This window comes from Corticium candelabrum, chromosome 15 (assembly GCF_963422355.1).
Source record: "Corticium candelabrum chromosome 15, ooCorCand1.1, whole genome shotgun sequence".
In the NCBI taxonomy this organism is placed as follows: Eukaryota; Metazoa; Porifera; class Homoscleromorpha; order Homosclerophorida; family Plakinidae; genus Corticium; species Corticium candelabrum.
The window spans coordinates 2,784,228-2,801,394 of record NC_085099.1 but is presented as its reverse complement, the minus strand read 5'-3'; the positions used below and the strand labels follow the sequence as shown (position 1 = coordinate 2,801,394).

The 17,167-nt window shown below is 40.9% G+C and overlaps 2 protein-coding genes across 2 annotated transcripts; both read left to right on the top strand.

Annotated features, from left to right (window-relative positions):
• Window positions 1-68: 68 nt before the first annotated feature.
• LOC134190511 (protein vav-like) lies at window positions 69-17,100 on the top strand. Its single transcript, XM_062658966.1, has 27 exons — window positions 69-279; window positions 357-473; window positions 3,157-3,215; window positions 3,569-3,637; window positions 3,707-3,818; window positions 4,475-4,579; window positions 4,785-4,853; window positions 5,899-6,051; window positions 6,406-6,450; window positions 6,513-6,605; window positions 6,664-6,735; window positions 8,606-8,781; window positions 8,843-8,888; window positions 8,953-9,033; window positions 9,099-9,208; window positions 9,267-9,295; window positions 11,876-11,907; window positions 11,967-12,156; window positions 13,333-13,357; window positions 13,418-13,520; window positions 13,836-13,931; window positions 14,005-14,051; window positions 14,198-14,401; window positions 14,899-14,983; window positions 15,052-15,216; window positions 15,283-15,357; window positions 16,842-17,100. The coding sequence occupies exons 1-27, from the start codon at window positions 73-75 to the stop codon at window positions 16,878-16,880; spliced, it is 2,604 nt and encodes an 867-aa protein (XP_062514950.1). The 5' UTR covers window positions 69-72; the 3' UTR covers window positions 16,881-17,100.
• LOC134190513 (uncharacterized) lies at window positions 15,372-16,191 on the top strand. Its single transcript, XM_062658968.1, has one exon. It carries the CDS (start codon window positions 15,755-15,757, stop codon window positions 16,160-16,162), a length of 408 nt encoding a protein of 135 aa, XP_062514952.1. The 5' UTR covers window positions 15,372-15,754; the 3' UTR covers window positions 16,163-16,191.
• Window positions 17,101-17,167: the final 67 nt, after the last annotated feature.

Genomic DNA, 17,167 nt, shown 5'->3' with positions numbered 1-17,167 from the left:
GTGGAAAGGGTCTGGCTATGCGAGACTACATCCGGGCACTCTAGCACATGACCTGAAAAGTCCTCCCATTCTATGATGGCGTCTGGGTGCGAATGGCAGATGGCCCGGCAGTGGCTCATAGACGCCAACGTCATTCCGTCGTGGCATCGAGCGACAAAGCCAACAGCCGACCTCGTCGATTTCTCAAACTGCCTTCGCGATGGCGGCTTCCTCTGCTATCTCTGCAATCGAATCCAACCCAACGCTGTCCGTCAGATACACAACAGAGCTCAACGCCAGGTGCGTAGTTGACCGTTCAAGCAACGTCTGCACTCTCTCCCTGTCTAGTTGCTAACACCAGCTTTCTCTCATTGCAGTTCTTGTGCATGCAAAACATCAATGCCTTCCTCATCTGCTGCCAACGTGAATTTGGAATGCCTCTGCACGAGCTGTTTGATGCAACCGACTTGTACGATTTGTCGGACTTTGGAGCGGTGAGTAGTGGACGGACCGTTGATTTCTAGCGGGGGTGGGAGCAACCGGAAGTCGAATTTTGATGCAGACTGAGCATGAGGCTGTGCTTAGTGTTGAAAGGAGTTGAGATGGACGGAGGTTGTGATTTGGAGCAACCTCATGCATGCTATCAAATTTTAGTGATTTAGTCAATTAGTGGTAATTACTTGTTGCTATTAATTAATTAAGGTGTGTGGGTGGTCACTAGTTTTTGTCTCTCTAGAGTGGTGGGTAAGTAACAATGTACAATCTTGGGAAAGTGAGTCAGTGAAGTGACTGGTAGAGGTTTGTAGTTGTTGCTAGGTGGAGCTGGTGTGTTTGTTTTAGTCATTACATACTTACAGAGAGCTGACTCGTTTGACGTACGGTAGAACGTCGATTATCTGAACTAATTGGGATTTATGTGTTTGTAAATTTGAAGTGTATAGTCAGTTAATCAAACAACAATTTTTATACAGTAAACATATACGGTAAATCAACAAATGTTCGTAAACATCTAGGTAAATACCTGCCGACGTTTGTACTGCATCCTCAATGCCTTTGATTTCTTGGCTTGCAAAAAACCAATTTGTCGACTAAGCGCTAAGTTTCCAAACAGGAGTGTCTTGGTGGACTTACTTCTATTCTAAGTTGTGCGGTTAGTCCTGCTAGTGCTGCTTACTATGTTAGTAAGTTTTTTGGACGTTGTCTGTATAGTCCTATGAGTCAAGCGGACTTTACTTTTTTGCTTAGTAGAATGACTTAAAATAAATAAAATCCAAGTATTGATGGATATCTGAACTACTATAAAAGTTAGTGAATTCTTGTAATTTACAAAATTAAATGTGTACAAACATTTGTTGATTTACAGTAGTTAGGTAGAGAAAAATGAAGTTTCCTTGACTGATACAGCTTTCTTGTAGCACTCCCAATGTAATTAGTGTATTGTATCTTCTTTGCTTATGCACTTGACGTATACAGACCTACATGTGATGGCATAGCAGTAGGGCAGTAGGCATGATGGCAGGTGCACTGCCACAAGCTGCATGATTTGCTCGTCTGTGCATTCGGATAATCGATGTTTTGTGTGATTGACGTTTGGATAATCAACGTTCTACTGTAGAGCACAGTTTTGGATAGTTGCAGTTTTTACAGTAGCTATGATACGTTTTTCATTGGCGAACGTTTAATTAACTGAACAAAAGTTTGTTGGACAAGATTGCTTTTTATCAATAGTGACTTTATGTAATGACAGGGCTGGTGGAGCCGGGTGGGTCATGGCCTACCCACTTTGAAAATGGGACTTCCACCAACATGCTTATGGCGAGAACTTTCAGAAATATTGGTTCAAGTGATTAAATAAATTAGCTATTTTTTACGTTTACTGTGGGCGGGGCTTGACCATGTAAGACTTGGTCCACCCAACATCTGGAGTGCCCCCTCACCAGCCCTGAATGAATGCGTGTTTGTGATGAGATTAGGATGTCAACTTTGTTTGGCAATGGAAGAGACACGACGTCGATGGGTGTGGTACACCGCACATTCGTTTAGTGAGCCAGGTCTTTTTAGAATCCGAGTATTTTAGACTAAACGTATTCAACGGCAAGAAAAATCATACAAATCTATCGTATTGGCTTTACGTACTCATTTAGCAGCAGTAGACAAGTTTGTTGGTTTTGTGTTCGATGTCAAAAACTGGACAAATGTTAGCCCTTCACGTCGTTCGACGTTGACCATAAAGGTCAGTTATGAAGATGGCTTCCCCTGCTTCTAGAGACAATGTGCAGCATTGTGTATGTGGAGGCTTAGGGCTAGTGATGACAATCCACCTGGAGCTTAGCCAGAGTCATCCAGGGGCATTGACTATGTATGGCGTAGCTCTGGGACTGGACACTAAGGCCTGCATGTACCTGTCTGCTGCATTATGTTACTGTCAATGAATGCACATCAGAGCAGATTCTAACCAACAAATAATATTTCTTTGAATAGTGGCCGCGGCCTCTATTTTTAACAAGTTTATGGAACTGCAGCCTCTAAACGAGGTCGGCTTGTATTGGAGGGTGGCCTTTACTTCACACAGTGACACATTAGTACCTGAAAGTCACATTTCGTTCTGTTGACATAATTGGACACTTGAAGGTGCCAACTGCTGCAGGTTTAGCTGTAAATGCCACGACTATTATGTTATAATTGATAGACAAGTGCACGTAATAGGATGAGATTGACGTGGAAGCATCAAAAGCATGTGATATGGGCGTGGCCAGTAACTCTGTAGACTAGCGCGGCCTCAATTCGAGGGCGACTTCTATTTGCAACAAGTCTTCAGCCGTGACCTCTATTCGAGGGCGGCCACTATTTGAAGAAATATGGTACAGGCTCTCCCAGCCTGCAAATATGTCTGAAAATATGTGAACCATGTTTCCGGCAAGTTTAGTCAACCGGGATAACAATGATTGATAAATTAAAGTGGCATTTCTTTTGGAAAACGGTTGCCTTACTGTCTTTATCAAACTTGTTTGTCACATCGGATGATGAGAGATTAACAGTAGGAAACCAGATACAGAGGGCAATTAGTGCATCTAAACACCACTCAGACAGATCATAATTTTTCATTGTCAACTGTTTTAAATTCTTTTTTTTATGTCACTAGTGTTGCTACATCATGTATCTGTTGTGTCTGTTTAGGTGGTGAGAACGTTGTCCGCACTTTCAAAAACCAGACATGCTCAGTCTGCTGGCTTGGAGTAAGTCATTCAATAGATTATGATCTAGTTAGTAATCACAACCCATTATTTGCATCTGGGATTTGTCATTCACGTTTAAGGCTTAATTCGATTACACGTATTTACAGAAGCATGAAATAACAGTGTTAGACACTATTGTTAGGGTGTTATCACTGTCTGCCTGTACGTCCTTTCACTATTTCCCAACTGGTGTATGTCTCTCTATTCTAAGGTTAAACATCAAGGTTTGCATTAACACCTAAGGGCTCATTCATAGTTGTCTTTTAAATTTTTTATTTTATTTTTTATTCTTTTTTATTTTTATGATAATAACGGACAGGTCTACTAGTTTTGACCACAATTTTTTTCAACAGAATGTTTCCACCTGAGCGTTACCAAGGAATCGATGACGAAATTTATGCCAATTTAGAATCTGATTTGGAGTAAGCGAGGGATAACGAAAACGTCTATGGTGCTCTAATGGTTGTAACTACGTATTGATACTCTCATAGACAACGAATATCATCAGGGGCCGCGAACGATTCAAAGATATACGACGTTGTTGAAAATGAAGAATACGACGAAGAAGATATTTACGGCAGTGTCGTTCCATCGAAGCAGAAAGTAAGCGAGACAAGTGGATGTCTTGGTACTTTCGGTGTTACTTTGCTTCTGTGACCGTTTCTAAAGTAGAGGGTTTGCGTGCATGCAGATCTGAAAGAAAACAGTGATATAAGGAAACTACGATGAACACACACACACACACACACACACACACACACACACACACACACACACACACACACACACACACACACACACACACACCACACACACCACACACACACACACACACATACACACACACACCACCACCACCACACACACACCACCACCACCACCACACACACACACACACACACCACACACACACACCACACACACCACACACACACACACACACACACACACACACACACACACACACACCACCACCACCACCACCACACACACACACACACACCACCACACACACACACACACACACACCACCACCACCACACACACACACACACACCACCACCACCACCACACACACACACACACACCACCACCACCACCACCACCACACTACACATTAATAAAACTTTATATGTCTACAGCTATTGGGCATCTTTAATCTTCAATAACTTGTAACACGTTTACTGTTTGTTTGGTTTCATGTCTGATTGAGACAATACGTATGTGTGTGATGTGTCTCATTTTGTTTCTGTGTGTAGGTACCCGAACGATCGGCTTCCGTTGAAAGTAAGAGAATCCACGTCATCAACGAGCTATTAGATACAGAAAGGAGCTACGTGGACGCATTGCAGATGATCGTTGATGTACGTCTGCTTGAAATAATAATTTAGAAGTATCACGAAATGATGACTTTTTCTTTTTTTCTTTATAAACACACACACACACACACACACACACACACACACACACACACACACACACACACACACACACACACACATACACACACACATGATGTTTTGTATATCACCATCTACAGCACTGTCGGTAAGTTGTGACTTTTTGTAGCATTTTATGCATCCGGTTATGAACAGCATTACTATGGAAGACAGAGCAAAGGTGTTTCTTAATATTGAGGTAAGATTTCACTGTGAGGGGAGGAAAATGTCATACTATGCTTGTGATAGATATAACAAATCAATGATACAGTGGCACCTAGGGCATCTAAGTTAAGCTCGTTTTAGGCTCGCTATTACCACGTTCACACTAGAGACTTCAGAACCGTGCTAGGTATAGTTGAAAGTGATCTAGATGGCCAAAGTTAGCATCAAAACAAGGCCTTTATCAAGTATTTTGAGTAGAGTAAAGTAATGACAATCTTGAAGAAATTTTATCTGGTCCAACTCGGTTCCGAAGTTGCTAGTGTGAATGCAGTATAAATGTGCAGTTAATGTGTAAATGTGTAGTTAGACTATTACCCTAGAAGTTGAGGTACCATCATTGTATGTGTATGTATAATGATTGGTTGAGTCTCATGAGCCTGACAAAGACACAATAGACAAGAACGTATTTGTGAACAAAGACTGCAGCATGACAGGTCAGTTGAGTGGCAGAACTCAACACAAGGCCGTTTGCCATGTTGCACTAAGTGACTGTTAATGTGAGTGGCACCTATTATGAACCATAGATAGTAACCAAGCTCGAGACATCAAGCGTAGTAATGAGGCTGTCGTCTGTAAGTGTGTAAGATCTGGTGTTTCTTCTTGGTGAGTAGTTTCTTAGTGGTTTTGACTGAGAGACTTTAAACAGTGTTGGTATTGTCAGGTGCTGCTGCAAGTAGAATTATGTTATGTTGGTGCTCTATTGGTGTATTTTGTTGGATCTTACTTGTTGATGTCACTAAGAGCGACAAATATAGTCACAAATTATATGGTCAAAATAGACACAGCAGTTTTATGATATTGAAATTAGTCGGAAGTTGGTGTGTGTGTGTGTGTGTGTGTGTGTGTGTGTGTGTGTGTGTGTGTGTGTGTGTATGTTTGTGTGTGTGTGCAAGTGTGTGTGTACGTGTGTGTGTGTGTGTGCGCACGTTTGTGTGTGTGTGTGTGTGTGTGTGTGTGTGTGTGTGTGTGTGTGTGTAGGTGTGTCCTGCGTATAACTTTTGTTTATTTTGTATTTTTAGTTATTACTAAAAGACCACAAGAAGTTTCTCGATAAACTAGAGACATCTGTTAGGACCGGAGCAAAGGATATTAGTTCCTGCTTTATATCTCAGGCTGAAGATCTTCTTAAGTACGGCTTTTTTTGTTCACGTCTTCCAGACGCACAAGATAGGGTAAGCACAACGTTTTATGATCCAGACTAGAGCAATCAGAGCTGTGCCATTGACACACAAAATTGAAATTTGAAAATTACAATTAAAAATAGAAAGTGCTGGCCAAATTCAAATTTTTTGGCCAAAAAATTGAAATAACCAGAAGGGTCACAGACCTAGTTGCTGCTGTCCCTGTGTTGATTGATTTGTTTGCTATTTCTTCTGGTCAGCAGGAAAACATGCCATCAATGTTTCATATAATTTTGAGCGAGCGGCATCTAAACTCAAAACGTCACGAGCATTTGCACAGCAGTGAATATTGTTTGTGCGTTTTCGTAGCATTGTTTGTACTGAATTTGTTTCAACTGCTTCTAGATTGCTGTAATGATGAAGGACCCGACATTAGAGGAGTTGTTGATGGTAAACTTGTAGAACCAACCGCAGGCATTACACGTTAACTAATTTCTCTGTTTGTCGTTTAGCGGTGCAAGACTCGATCGAAGCAACGATTCGGACTAAAGGAACTAATGTGTGTGCCGATGCAAAGGACATTGAAATATCCTCTACTAATTAGGGTAAGCAATTAGTACACCGAGACAACATTTTACGTTTAAAATGATCGAGAATGTTTAGGAGTTGATCAAGCATACTGCTGAACATCATGTAGACAAGAGGGGCTTAGAGAAGGCATTAGAAGAAGTCAATGTAAGTCAGGCGTTAGGATTAAGACTGACTGACAAAGAAATACGTATTCTGCTGCTACGGTACGACGGCCACGTTATATGTGGGTGTGGCAATGATGCTTGCACTTGGGGATATATGTTTGTAAGCAAGCGACTAATGTATGGGTGGCTTCTATACTTCACTATAATACCTTGCATTGAAGGCCATGCAAAATTAATTATTTGTTCATCATCAGTGTCTGTCCCAATTTTTGGGCTTTCCTATGAATTTTTATTTTTAATTTTTAATTTTTTAATAATTTTTATTTTTTAATAATTTTTACTTTTTAATTTTTTTATTTTAATTTTTTATTTTTTTATTTTTTTATATTTTGGGTTGGAACTTTGTACTGTATGTGTACTGTGCAGCATGCGAACGCATGTGGTAGGTTCTAAGGGCCTTGCTAAGTAGTGACATGTGTCTACAGTTGCGAGTGACACATGCATAGTGAGTGACAGGTGCCTACTGTTGTGTGTGACATGTCTCGTGCATACCATGCACTGATAGCCTACAGCTTTTTGTGTGTACTCAACCTTTTTGTGTACTTAGGGATTTGCTCTTGAAACTATGGGAAAATATCAAAATAAAAATCGTTTGTCTGTTCCATTTTGAGAAATTCTGATGATCAATAAGTACCCTACTGCTTGTAATGTTTTTCGAGACTAATCCTTTTTTTGATTTAATTATTTGTTTACTTATTCTTTAAACTGATTCAATTCTCTAAACATTTCTAGTTGGCATCTTGAGCTGCACACTTCCGTCTAGTGGCCATTTTTTGATGATGTTTCATGCACACAACCAAAAGCCCAACATAACGACAATTTTCGAGACCAAAGTATTATTTTTTTGTTATCCTTTTAGTTTTCGAAGGCAAAATTTTCAAAAATATTATTACTCGAAAACATTAGGAGCAGCAGGATAGTTAATTTTGCATGGTCTGTTGTTAAAGCTCTGGGTTTTAGTCAAATATAAGGTCAGATGTCTTTGTTCATGGGCTTAGTTATGAGTGAGCTGAATTGCTTTGTGCACATACATGTATGTACTGGTATGGTAGTATGCATGCATGCTGTGTGACCGGATTGGACACTATGTCACACAGGGGTACCTTATTGTAACACCAATATGTGGTACCTGCTGCCTGTCAACAGAGAACTCTTTGACAGCTGTGGCGACGTTTTCATCCAGATCTTGTAAATGAGACAACAAGTAGTGAGAAACACACACACACACACGAAACATATATAGCTTTGTTTCACTTGAAAACACATTGTTACCGGACTGCAACGACTAGTCTATGCGCAGCTGCACTAGTCTCGCGTAGCCAGACCTTAACCCCGCACTCAAAATTATGGTGGGCAAACGTCAGAATTTTGAGGGTGGAGTTAAGGTCTGGCTATGCAAAATGCCAGAATTTTGAGGAAGAGTTACAGACCCTGAAATAGGGATTTCAAATTGATCGGTTCCTTAGACCTGTAGCTGCCACTTTTGTCAAATTTTTGTCATGTCAAACGTCTGCGATTTTCTCAATGGGTCATCAGCCAAGGCATCTTTCAATTTGGTCAACCATTGGCTGACAGCCAGCCGTTACTTCATGCTCTGGGTTAAAGCCTGCCTACGTGAGACTACTGCACGTGCATGTCAGACTTTATTTACTATCCCTGGGGTTATAGTCAAGTGAGTTCTCCAAATACAGCATTTATAGAATAGCAACTTTTCCAATGGTAACCCCATGAGCTTAAAATGCGGGCAAACTGTTAAGTAGCAGCTGCTGCATTTTTTGATTTATTTGTGTGTCTGATAATTAGTGTCAGATTGGAATGTCGTGTTACTTGTTGTTTGGTTTGTAACACAGCACGCGGCGATGAGAATAAACGAGGCGAAGAAACAGTACGAAATGCATCAGACGATACTTCAGATTCAAAACAGTTTGATCGACTTTCCCGGTGGGCGGCTCATCGAGCAAGGCGACATGTTGCAGGACGGCGAACTGAAAGTGAAATTTGGCGAGACGTCGAAAGTAAAACTCAGGTGAGAATGTTTACAAACGGCATCATTACACATTGATTGACTATTGTGATGTTTGTATTAGATACGTGTTTCTATTCGATCGAGCACTGCTGATTTGCAGATCACGGGTAGAGCAAACAACGACGTCGTCATTCAATTTCCATTTGTAATAATATAGTGGTCATTGCGTAGGGCGCAAATTTTGCCTTCAAACAGATGCTCAGATGGCAGGAATATACAGTGCATGATGTGCCAGCGACTGCTAGGGGAAAGGTTAGTGCATATGCATGCACTACTAGAGGGTAACACGGCTGTGACTGCTGTACTCTTTGATTTAGTGGGCACACTCGTGGAATCTTCACGGTCCGAGTGCTGCGGTTGCGTGTTCGTTGTATGCTAAGACAGTCGAGAGCAAACAAGAATGGTTACGTTTAGTAGAAGCCGTATGGTAAGTCAGTAGACGCTCACTATCGTTGCTCGTATGTTAATTTCCTTTTTATTTGTAGTGAAAAGTGTCGACAAGAAGCTGCACTAGGTAAAGTCCTTGTGTAGTTGATTGTATGGTATAATTATGGCGAGACACGGGCATAATTATGGAGCCACCCTGAGCATGTGACTTAGATTTAAAAATTAATGGACTTTCTCAGACACTGGAAGTACATGCGTCTACAGGTGACAGCTGCACTTTTTAGTAAATTAAAGCAAGTCATAATGGTAAGATAATGGCTCTGTAGTCTCGTGTAGCCAGACCCCTTTCTGCCGTGTCATACTTCCAGCAAAAATGGGTCTGGTGAACAGCTTTTGATGTCGCTGTGGGCCGCGTAGCCAGAAATCGGTTATCTAAAGACCGGATTTGGTTTCTTAAACGCTTCACTAAAGACCAGATTGGTGTGCAGGCAGTGCAATCCTATCTCAATTAGCTTCTCTTGTTTGTAGAGAACAACTCGAAGACTACAGCTACTGTAGTAGAGTTGTTGCTGTTTGTGAAATCTGCATGTCTACAGCAGCACTTAAACGTTGACGTCGACAGGCTCTATCTCCTAGGCAATCTGTCATATGATCAACGTCGTACACGTAGCATTGTGTGCTTGTGTCACAACGGAGACTGAATGCGAATGTATTGGATGGATGCAAACTCGATGTAAAGCAATGCACAAAACACATGAGGTGATTACTCAAACACAGAAAGATGACTCATCTTGTTTTGACGACGTCAGCTCCAAGTCCTTCCAGATATCGCTCACTCTGAACTGTCCGCGATTGCTTTTGATGTCAAACAGCAAACAGCATCGAGTACGTTCACATTCAGTCTTCATTGTGACACGAGTGCACAACGCTAGTCGTACGACGTCGATCATAGCTGCATGAAATCGAAGCCTGTCGACCTCAACGTTTCCGCTGCCGCGTATAATTGCTGCTGTAGACATGCAGATTTCACAAACAGTAATGACTCTAACACTAGCTGTAGTCTTTAAGTTGATCTACAACACGAGAAGCTGATTGAGATAGGATTGCACTGTGTGCATATCAGTCTGGTCTTTACTGAAGCGTTTAAGAAACCAAATCTGGTCTTTAGAGAGCCGGTTTCTGGTGGCACACAGCAACATCAAAGGCTGTTCACCAGACCCATTCGCCCAGAAGTATGATGCGGCTTAAGGGGTCTGGCAACGCAAGACTAATGGCTCTGATTGTGTTATCTGCATGTCTGAGATTGGAGGTGATGTGTGACCTGTTGAGATACATGACTGCTTCTTGCTGTCAGTTCAACCAGTAAATTTGAAAGTTAATAATCAGAATCGTTTTCAGAAAGCTTCTAAACAATAAAATGACTTTGTTTATGTCAGAAGACATACTCAAAGATTAAATAGAGACTATACGTTCAGTTTACTTGCATATTGTGAGTCCATTCTTATATGCTCTTGTGATGTCACAACACGAACAGTTTGAACATGGTAATGCATGGCGGTGGTGGTTAGTTTGGTCATTCTCTTACTCTTTTTGTTGCTACGGGTTGTCAAAGCGTCCAATTAGAACAATATCAATACCCAGATAGCATGATTTGATAGAATCAGCGGGTCAGCAGGTATAGTCATAGATCTGCAATGTTCTGTTGATTCCCTCGCCTCAGCTGATATGGGGGTGGCTCCATAATTATGCCCATGTCTGTAATTATGCTAGCAATCGATCGCTATTATTTGAAATCAAGCACATTTTGAAGTCACTTTAATTTCGTAAATTTTGTAATGACCAACCAAATTTTTCCAAATTTAATCGTTTCCTAATTTTTGTAGAAATCAGCTCGCTGTTCGTTGTTGTAATGAGAATATGTGGGGTTCTATGCCTTTCTCACAATATAGACTTCAGGAGCGTAGCGTGGCATGTATACCAGGCTATAGCCTAGCCTTGCCCTAGACGCAGGGTGGATTGCAGCCTCGGATGCGCCGCCATCATCATTATGTCTGGTTTGGTACTGCCTTTCTGGGCGGGAATAATATGTAATCAAATTGTTCAGACTGTGTCATACTAAAACAATATTGCATAGGAACCGAGCTTTCGATTGAGCTTTAGTGTTGTTCTAGCCTCTGTACTTGTCGACAGTGCGATTTTAGGCCGCTGTCGAGCGTTGGTAAGAGATTGCAACTACGCTAGGGAGCGTAACGGTGAAATGGCAGATCAGAAATGGCACTTGCAATGCATTGGACTGCTGTCTACAAGATCCCACGCTACAGTCATTTCCTGTAATCTACTATGCTGACAGAGTACACTTGTAACTGACCGCAAGGGGCAGTACTGAACCAGACGTAGCGGTGATGACGGTGCTGCAATCCACTCTGCGTCTGGGGCGAGGCTAGCTATAGCCCCATCGTTTGTAGGTGTGGTCTTAAAATCTGTGAACTTTAAATACGTAATGCTTGGAAATGCGCTTTAATTATAGGTGTAAGCGTAGCAATCTAGTATGTTTTGAAATTGCATCTCTTCTGAAATAGAGAATTTCTCAATTTTTGAAATTTTTTGCATACAAAGTTTACTTGATTTAGAGTAATTGATGGATGAGAGAGTCAGAGTCAGTGCATTGTACTATTGATTGGTGTATTGATTACTACCGTTTCTGCAGGTTCGCGTCGACCATCTGATAGATATGTAAAGGTATTGTTGCAAAGATGGTTACTTGAATGAGTAAATATAGTTACTTGTCTGGTTTTCAGCCGCCTGACACGAGAGGTCCTTTACCTTTACCTCCCACGATGAATCGTCCTCCTATGCCTCCTCCTGGGGAAATTCCGTCATTGCCGAGGGAAACACCACCATTGCCACGTGAACCACCATTAATGCCGTCTGCCGTAAAATCTACTAAAGGTGTCGTTCCGAGACCAGCACCACCGTCAAGAGTGCGAGGTGAGTATATACTGTTATAGCCAGTTAGCAAATACTTGATATCTATTGATAGATAATATATTTATATATTCAATATTGATAGATATGTATATATCAATGTACAGTAGTGGACAAAAGTATTTGCCGGATAGCTTTTTGTTGATTTTTCATCATATTCTGGCCTACAGAATGGAAATAAGTGCCGATATGAGCATAAATTGATAAATTAGTTTGTTTTCAAAGGTTGGAATATTGTTGCATTGAATATGCTCTGCTATGTTGTAATGTAAACTTAATCAGCTTTTAACTAAGTTGTAATGATAATCTTAAATTGCAACAACCAACTGATTTAGACTTAATTCTGTACCAATTAGCACTATTGTGGGTCAAAATGTCCAATTTCAGTCACTATAGTAATCATAAATGGCATTCTCTGAACCGGTTTCAAAAAACTATTGAGTCCTATCACCGGCAGCAGTTATTTTGAAGTATTTCATATCATTCTATTCTCAGATGTTGGTTCTAATTATTTGTCAGGTCACTACTGACCAACGCACCTTGGTTAATTAAAACACAAACATCCTGAAAAACCCTTGCAATTTCTTGCCCAGCAAATACTTTTGTCTACTACTGTATATTGATATCTATGGATGCTTGGCAGCATTGTCTTAGTCTCGTGTAGCCAGACCATCTCCGTCTACATCCTTAAGGCAATGACTCAGATATCGTATAGTAGATTGGGTTTCTATATTTTAGTTAGTGGAGGTGGTTTGAAGCTCTACTAGTGTAGCAATATGCTGTTTAAGTTAATATCAATCATTTCTACCGATTAACAACTTTAGGTGTCAATTTTTAGCAAGACCCTATCCCATAGTTGACCTTTGACTCTGGCTAACCAGTAGGGTGGGGTAATAATCAAGTGTACGGTATCATTACTCGTCTGTCTACAAACAACAGACAGACACAGAGACAGACAGACAGACAGGCAAAAGAGACAGACAGGCAAAAGAGACAGACAGACAGTTGTAGGTAGAACCAAGCCCTATTGGCTTGGGTAGTATTTAGTACTTAGATGGTGTATAATAGTTCAATGTTGAAAATATATGTATTGACAGACAAACAGACAGACACTATCATGTCCCTCGATTTTTAATGTCTGCTCCACATTCTTATGGTTTGGTTTTGTGTTTGTTGTAGGATTTCCTGTCACTGCTGTACAGAAGTGAGAGTTTGATGTTGTGCTGTAGATCTGATTGTATGAAAATGTCGCTTGTGTTACTAGCTATCGAGGTCAACCTCACCCTGGTGGTGGTGCTCAAGTTATACTTTTCAATAAAGGTGACGAAATCACCGTCACCAATCAATCAGATAGAGACTGGTGGGAGGTGAGATTGTCGTTTTCTGTTACATGTTGAATTGGAATTATTGTGTGTGTGTGTGTGTGTGTGTGTGTGTGTGTGTGTGTGTGTGTGTGTGTGTGTGTGTGTGTGTCACTGACGTACCGTGATTTATGTCAGCACGTTCATTACAGTGCACTCTGTCTTAGCTACTTGATATCAATCAAGTATACAATATTTGTCTAAGTATAAAATCACTTAATTTACATTTCAATGCATGGAAAAAGTTAATTGATGTGTTTGCATTATCACAAGTATCATCATCATCATGCAGAGTGTGATTATCATGTATGCTGTACTCAGGGTGTGCACAAGAAAACTGGAAGTTCCGGTGTGTTTCCTGCCACTTTTGTCAAGTTTCAAGAAGAGCTGGAATTGGAACGACAAAGAAGTAGAAGTGTAAGAGGACGCGTATCCCATCACAATCAGCCATTTGATTACGAGATTTGTTCACAACCGTTTTGCGATGTAGAGATTGGCTTATGAAGATGCCTTCCCAATCAAATTGCAATCTTCAATGTATGTACCTATGCAGCTGTTCGGCCATGTTATTGGTGGAGTTTATCGGGCTGTCTGTCTGCATGCAGCTTGCTGTCCACCTGACAGCCACCTGTCCCTTGTTTGCTTATCATTGCTATGATGTTTACTTGTCTTTCTTGTTTCAGTGACAGGGCACCGGCTGCTCATTCTCCGACGGAAAACTCTGCCGAAAGTCCAGAATCGATTAGAAGGCGATACAGTGCGTCTCCGTGGTTTGTTGGTCGCATGGCTAGGAGTGAAGCTGATAATGCACTGGCATCGATGCCGGACGGAACTTTTCTAGTAAGAGAGAGTGACAACAGACCGGGAGATTTTGCATTATCAATCAAGTAAGCGCAATTGAAGGAGTGTGTGTGTGTGTGTGTGTGTGTGTGTGTGTGTGTGTGTGTGTGTGTGTGTGTGTGTGTGTGTGTGTGTGTGTGTGTGTGTGTGTGTGTGTGTGAATGCGTGTGGGCATGTGTGTATGTGTGTGTGTGAATGCTTGTGGGCATGTGTGTGTGTGTGTGTGTGTGTGTGTGTGTGTGTGTGTGTGTGTGTGTGTGTGTGTGTGTGTGTGTGTGTGTGTGTGTGTGTGTGTGTGTGTCAACTGTTGGCCCAAACTGACGGTCACGTATTCTATACATGCCTCACACTCAGACTCTACAACTACTCAATACAACAGTCAACAGTACAATACAACACTCATACAGACAATACAACACCCATACAGCACAATACTTCTCATAGCAGTTTAGCACGTCATATGCTCGCTATAGCATCGTATCCATGTATATCCCATATTACGGCATATCACATCAAGCTATATATTCATTGACTTTTTCTTCAGATTTCGACAATCGAAGCACATTAGAATCGTGATGAGGAACAACATGTTTCAGCTTAGCGACCTCAAACAATGTCCAACAATTGAGGTGTTGACATTCTCCATTCGATTCACATGATAATTAATTAATTAATTAATTAATTTTTATTTTCTTAGCATCTTATCGACCATTACAAGAAGAACACCCTATCACTAAGTTTTCCCGGTCTTGAAACGACGTTGGTCCATCCGTATAAGAATGTGTGTAATGCTGCACAGTCAAGATGGTGTCGGGTGCTCTACTCGTTTCAAGAGAGAGACAGAGAGGAGCTTGGACTAGAAGTAAGGCGCGAAATTGAGGGACATTTGTGTGAGTTTGGTGTTGTTAGACTTGGTTGAATTCAACAGGAGAACAGCGACGTTAGAATCATTAACAAGGACACTAGTCGTTCTGGATGGTGGCTCGGAGAGTGCAATGGGAAGGTGAGTAGCAACGATAGTACACGAATTGATAGGCAATAACTTATCATAGCAATTGCACATTTCTACTGATTCTATCTTAAGCACTGCATTGGGTGATGAAAATAGAATTGTTAATAATTTTAAGTATAGGGACAGACGAGTAAGCACATGGCTAGCTGTTTGTTTTGTTTGTGTGTCTATCTGTTTGTTTGTCTGTCTATTTATTTGTGTGTCTGTTTGTTTGTGTGTCTGTCTGTCTGTGTCTATCTTTTTATCTGTCAGTTTGTTAGTTTGTCTCTGGGTGTGGGTGTGTCTGTCTGTCTGTTTGTCTGTGTGTCCAAAATTTGTTCTAAAGTTCTCAGAATTGTGTGGCAGCATTTTTGAGACTGGGTATCCTTTACCATAGTCCCAGATTGTTATGAAGTGTGATTGTGGTACAAGCCTTGATGAACATGGTTATCATCTATTGACCTGCATGTTTGGCGGTGGCCCAGTATGGCAACACAATACAATCGTGTCAACTTGGGCTAAATGTTTAGACGAGTTAAACATTCCTCATCAAGTTGAGCCAAGAAATAGGTATACTGACTCTGAGAACAGGCCGGATATAACAACATATGATCCTACTGGACACTTGACAAAAGACCTGGATATTTCACTTGCTCATCCTCATTCTTATGACACCGTGCAATCAGCTGCCAAAATATCAGGTTATGCAGCTGAGTTGAGAGAAAAACGTAAAATGACAAAATATGGTCAACAGCAATCTATAGCAGGATCTGATACAACATGTATTCCACTGGTTTTTGAACACTTTGGCTTTTAATTGGAGCCCTATGGCTGAAGACTATCTCGATAAGATCTCCAAAATTTCAAAAGATGCAAATGGAAAAAGCAGTGAAACAGACTTTAGATATAGATGGAGAAAGCAACTGTCTGTAGTTGTACAGTCTTGCAACTCTCGTGTGATTCTTAAAAAGTTGTCGAAGTTGTCTAAGTGCAGTTTTGGTAATTTTCTGTATGATAAAGACATTCAAAATTTTGTTTATTGACTGTTATTGTTATGCATACATAAACTTAGCGATTGTTATTGGTAGAGTAAAAGTTCAAATATAACAATCTGTCTGCTTGTCTGTCTGTCTGTCTGTCTGTCTGCATGTCTGTCTGTTTGTCTGTCTGTCTATCTGTTTATTTGTCTGTCTGTCTGCCTGCTTGTCTGTCTGTCTGTCTGTCTGTCTGGGCTACAGTGGTGGGAAGTACCAACAGTCACGTCTTCCACTGCAGTTGTAGCTGAAATAGACCAGTGGGAAGTTGTTGTCTGTTTGTCTGTCTGTCTGTCCGTCAATACATATATTTTTGACATTGAACTATTATAAACCATCTAAACAATGCAACTAAATACTGTCTGTCATGTCTGTCTGTCTGTCTGTCTGTACAGTCTATTCTTTTCATTGTTAAATACGGTTAGATAATTTTATATCATGATGAGTTTGCTTTCGTTTCAGCTCGGCCTCTTCCCGTCGAATTATGTAAAAGAATACTGACGACTTTGGTAACATCAACTTGTTCTTACTTGCTGGTTGCTTTTATACTTCTGTCACAAACAGACTTTAGTGTCATGTGTGAACTGCTATGGCTACATATGTACTGATTTGTACTCCGCTGTGTTAGTGGATTAACTTAGGACACGCACTGTTGCTTGCTACAGATGGTCTGAGCAAGAGTGGATACGATGATACTTATTTAAGTCTTTGTTTTATGCAAGGCGTGTGTTGAAGATGTGTGTGTGTGCGTGTGTATGCGTGCATGTGTGTGTGTGTGTGTGTGTGTG

What these genes read in the sequence shown, in the direction of transcription:
- LOC134190511 (XM_062658966.1), top strand. Translation starts at nt 73, where the DNA reads ATGATGGCGTCTGGGTGCGAATGGCAGATGGCCCGGCAGTGGCTCATA. An exon ending in TCGTTCCATCGAAGCAGAAA is followed by an intron (nt 3,819 to 4,474) that starts GTAAGCGAGACA and finishes TTCTGTGTGTAG; the next exon opens with GTACCCGAACGATCGGCTTC. An exon ending in AACAATGTCCAACAATTGAG is followed by an intron (nt 14,984 to 15,051) that starts GTGTTGACATTC and finishes TTATTTTCTTAG; the next exon opens with CATCTTATCGACCATTACAA.
- LOC134190513 (XM_062658968.1), top strand. Translation starts at nt 15,755, where the DNA reads ATGAAGTGTGATTGTGGTACAAGCCTTGATGAACATGGTTATCATCTA.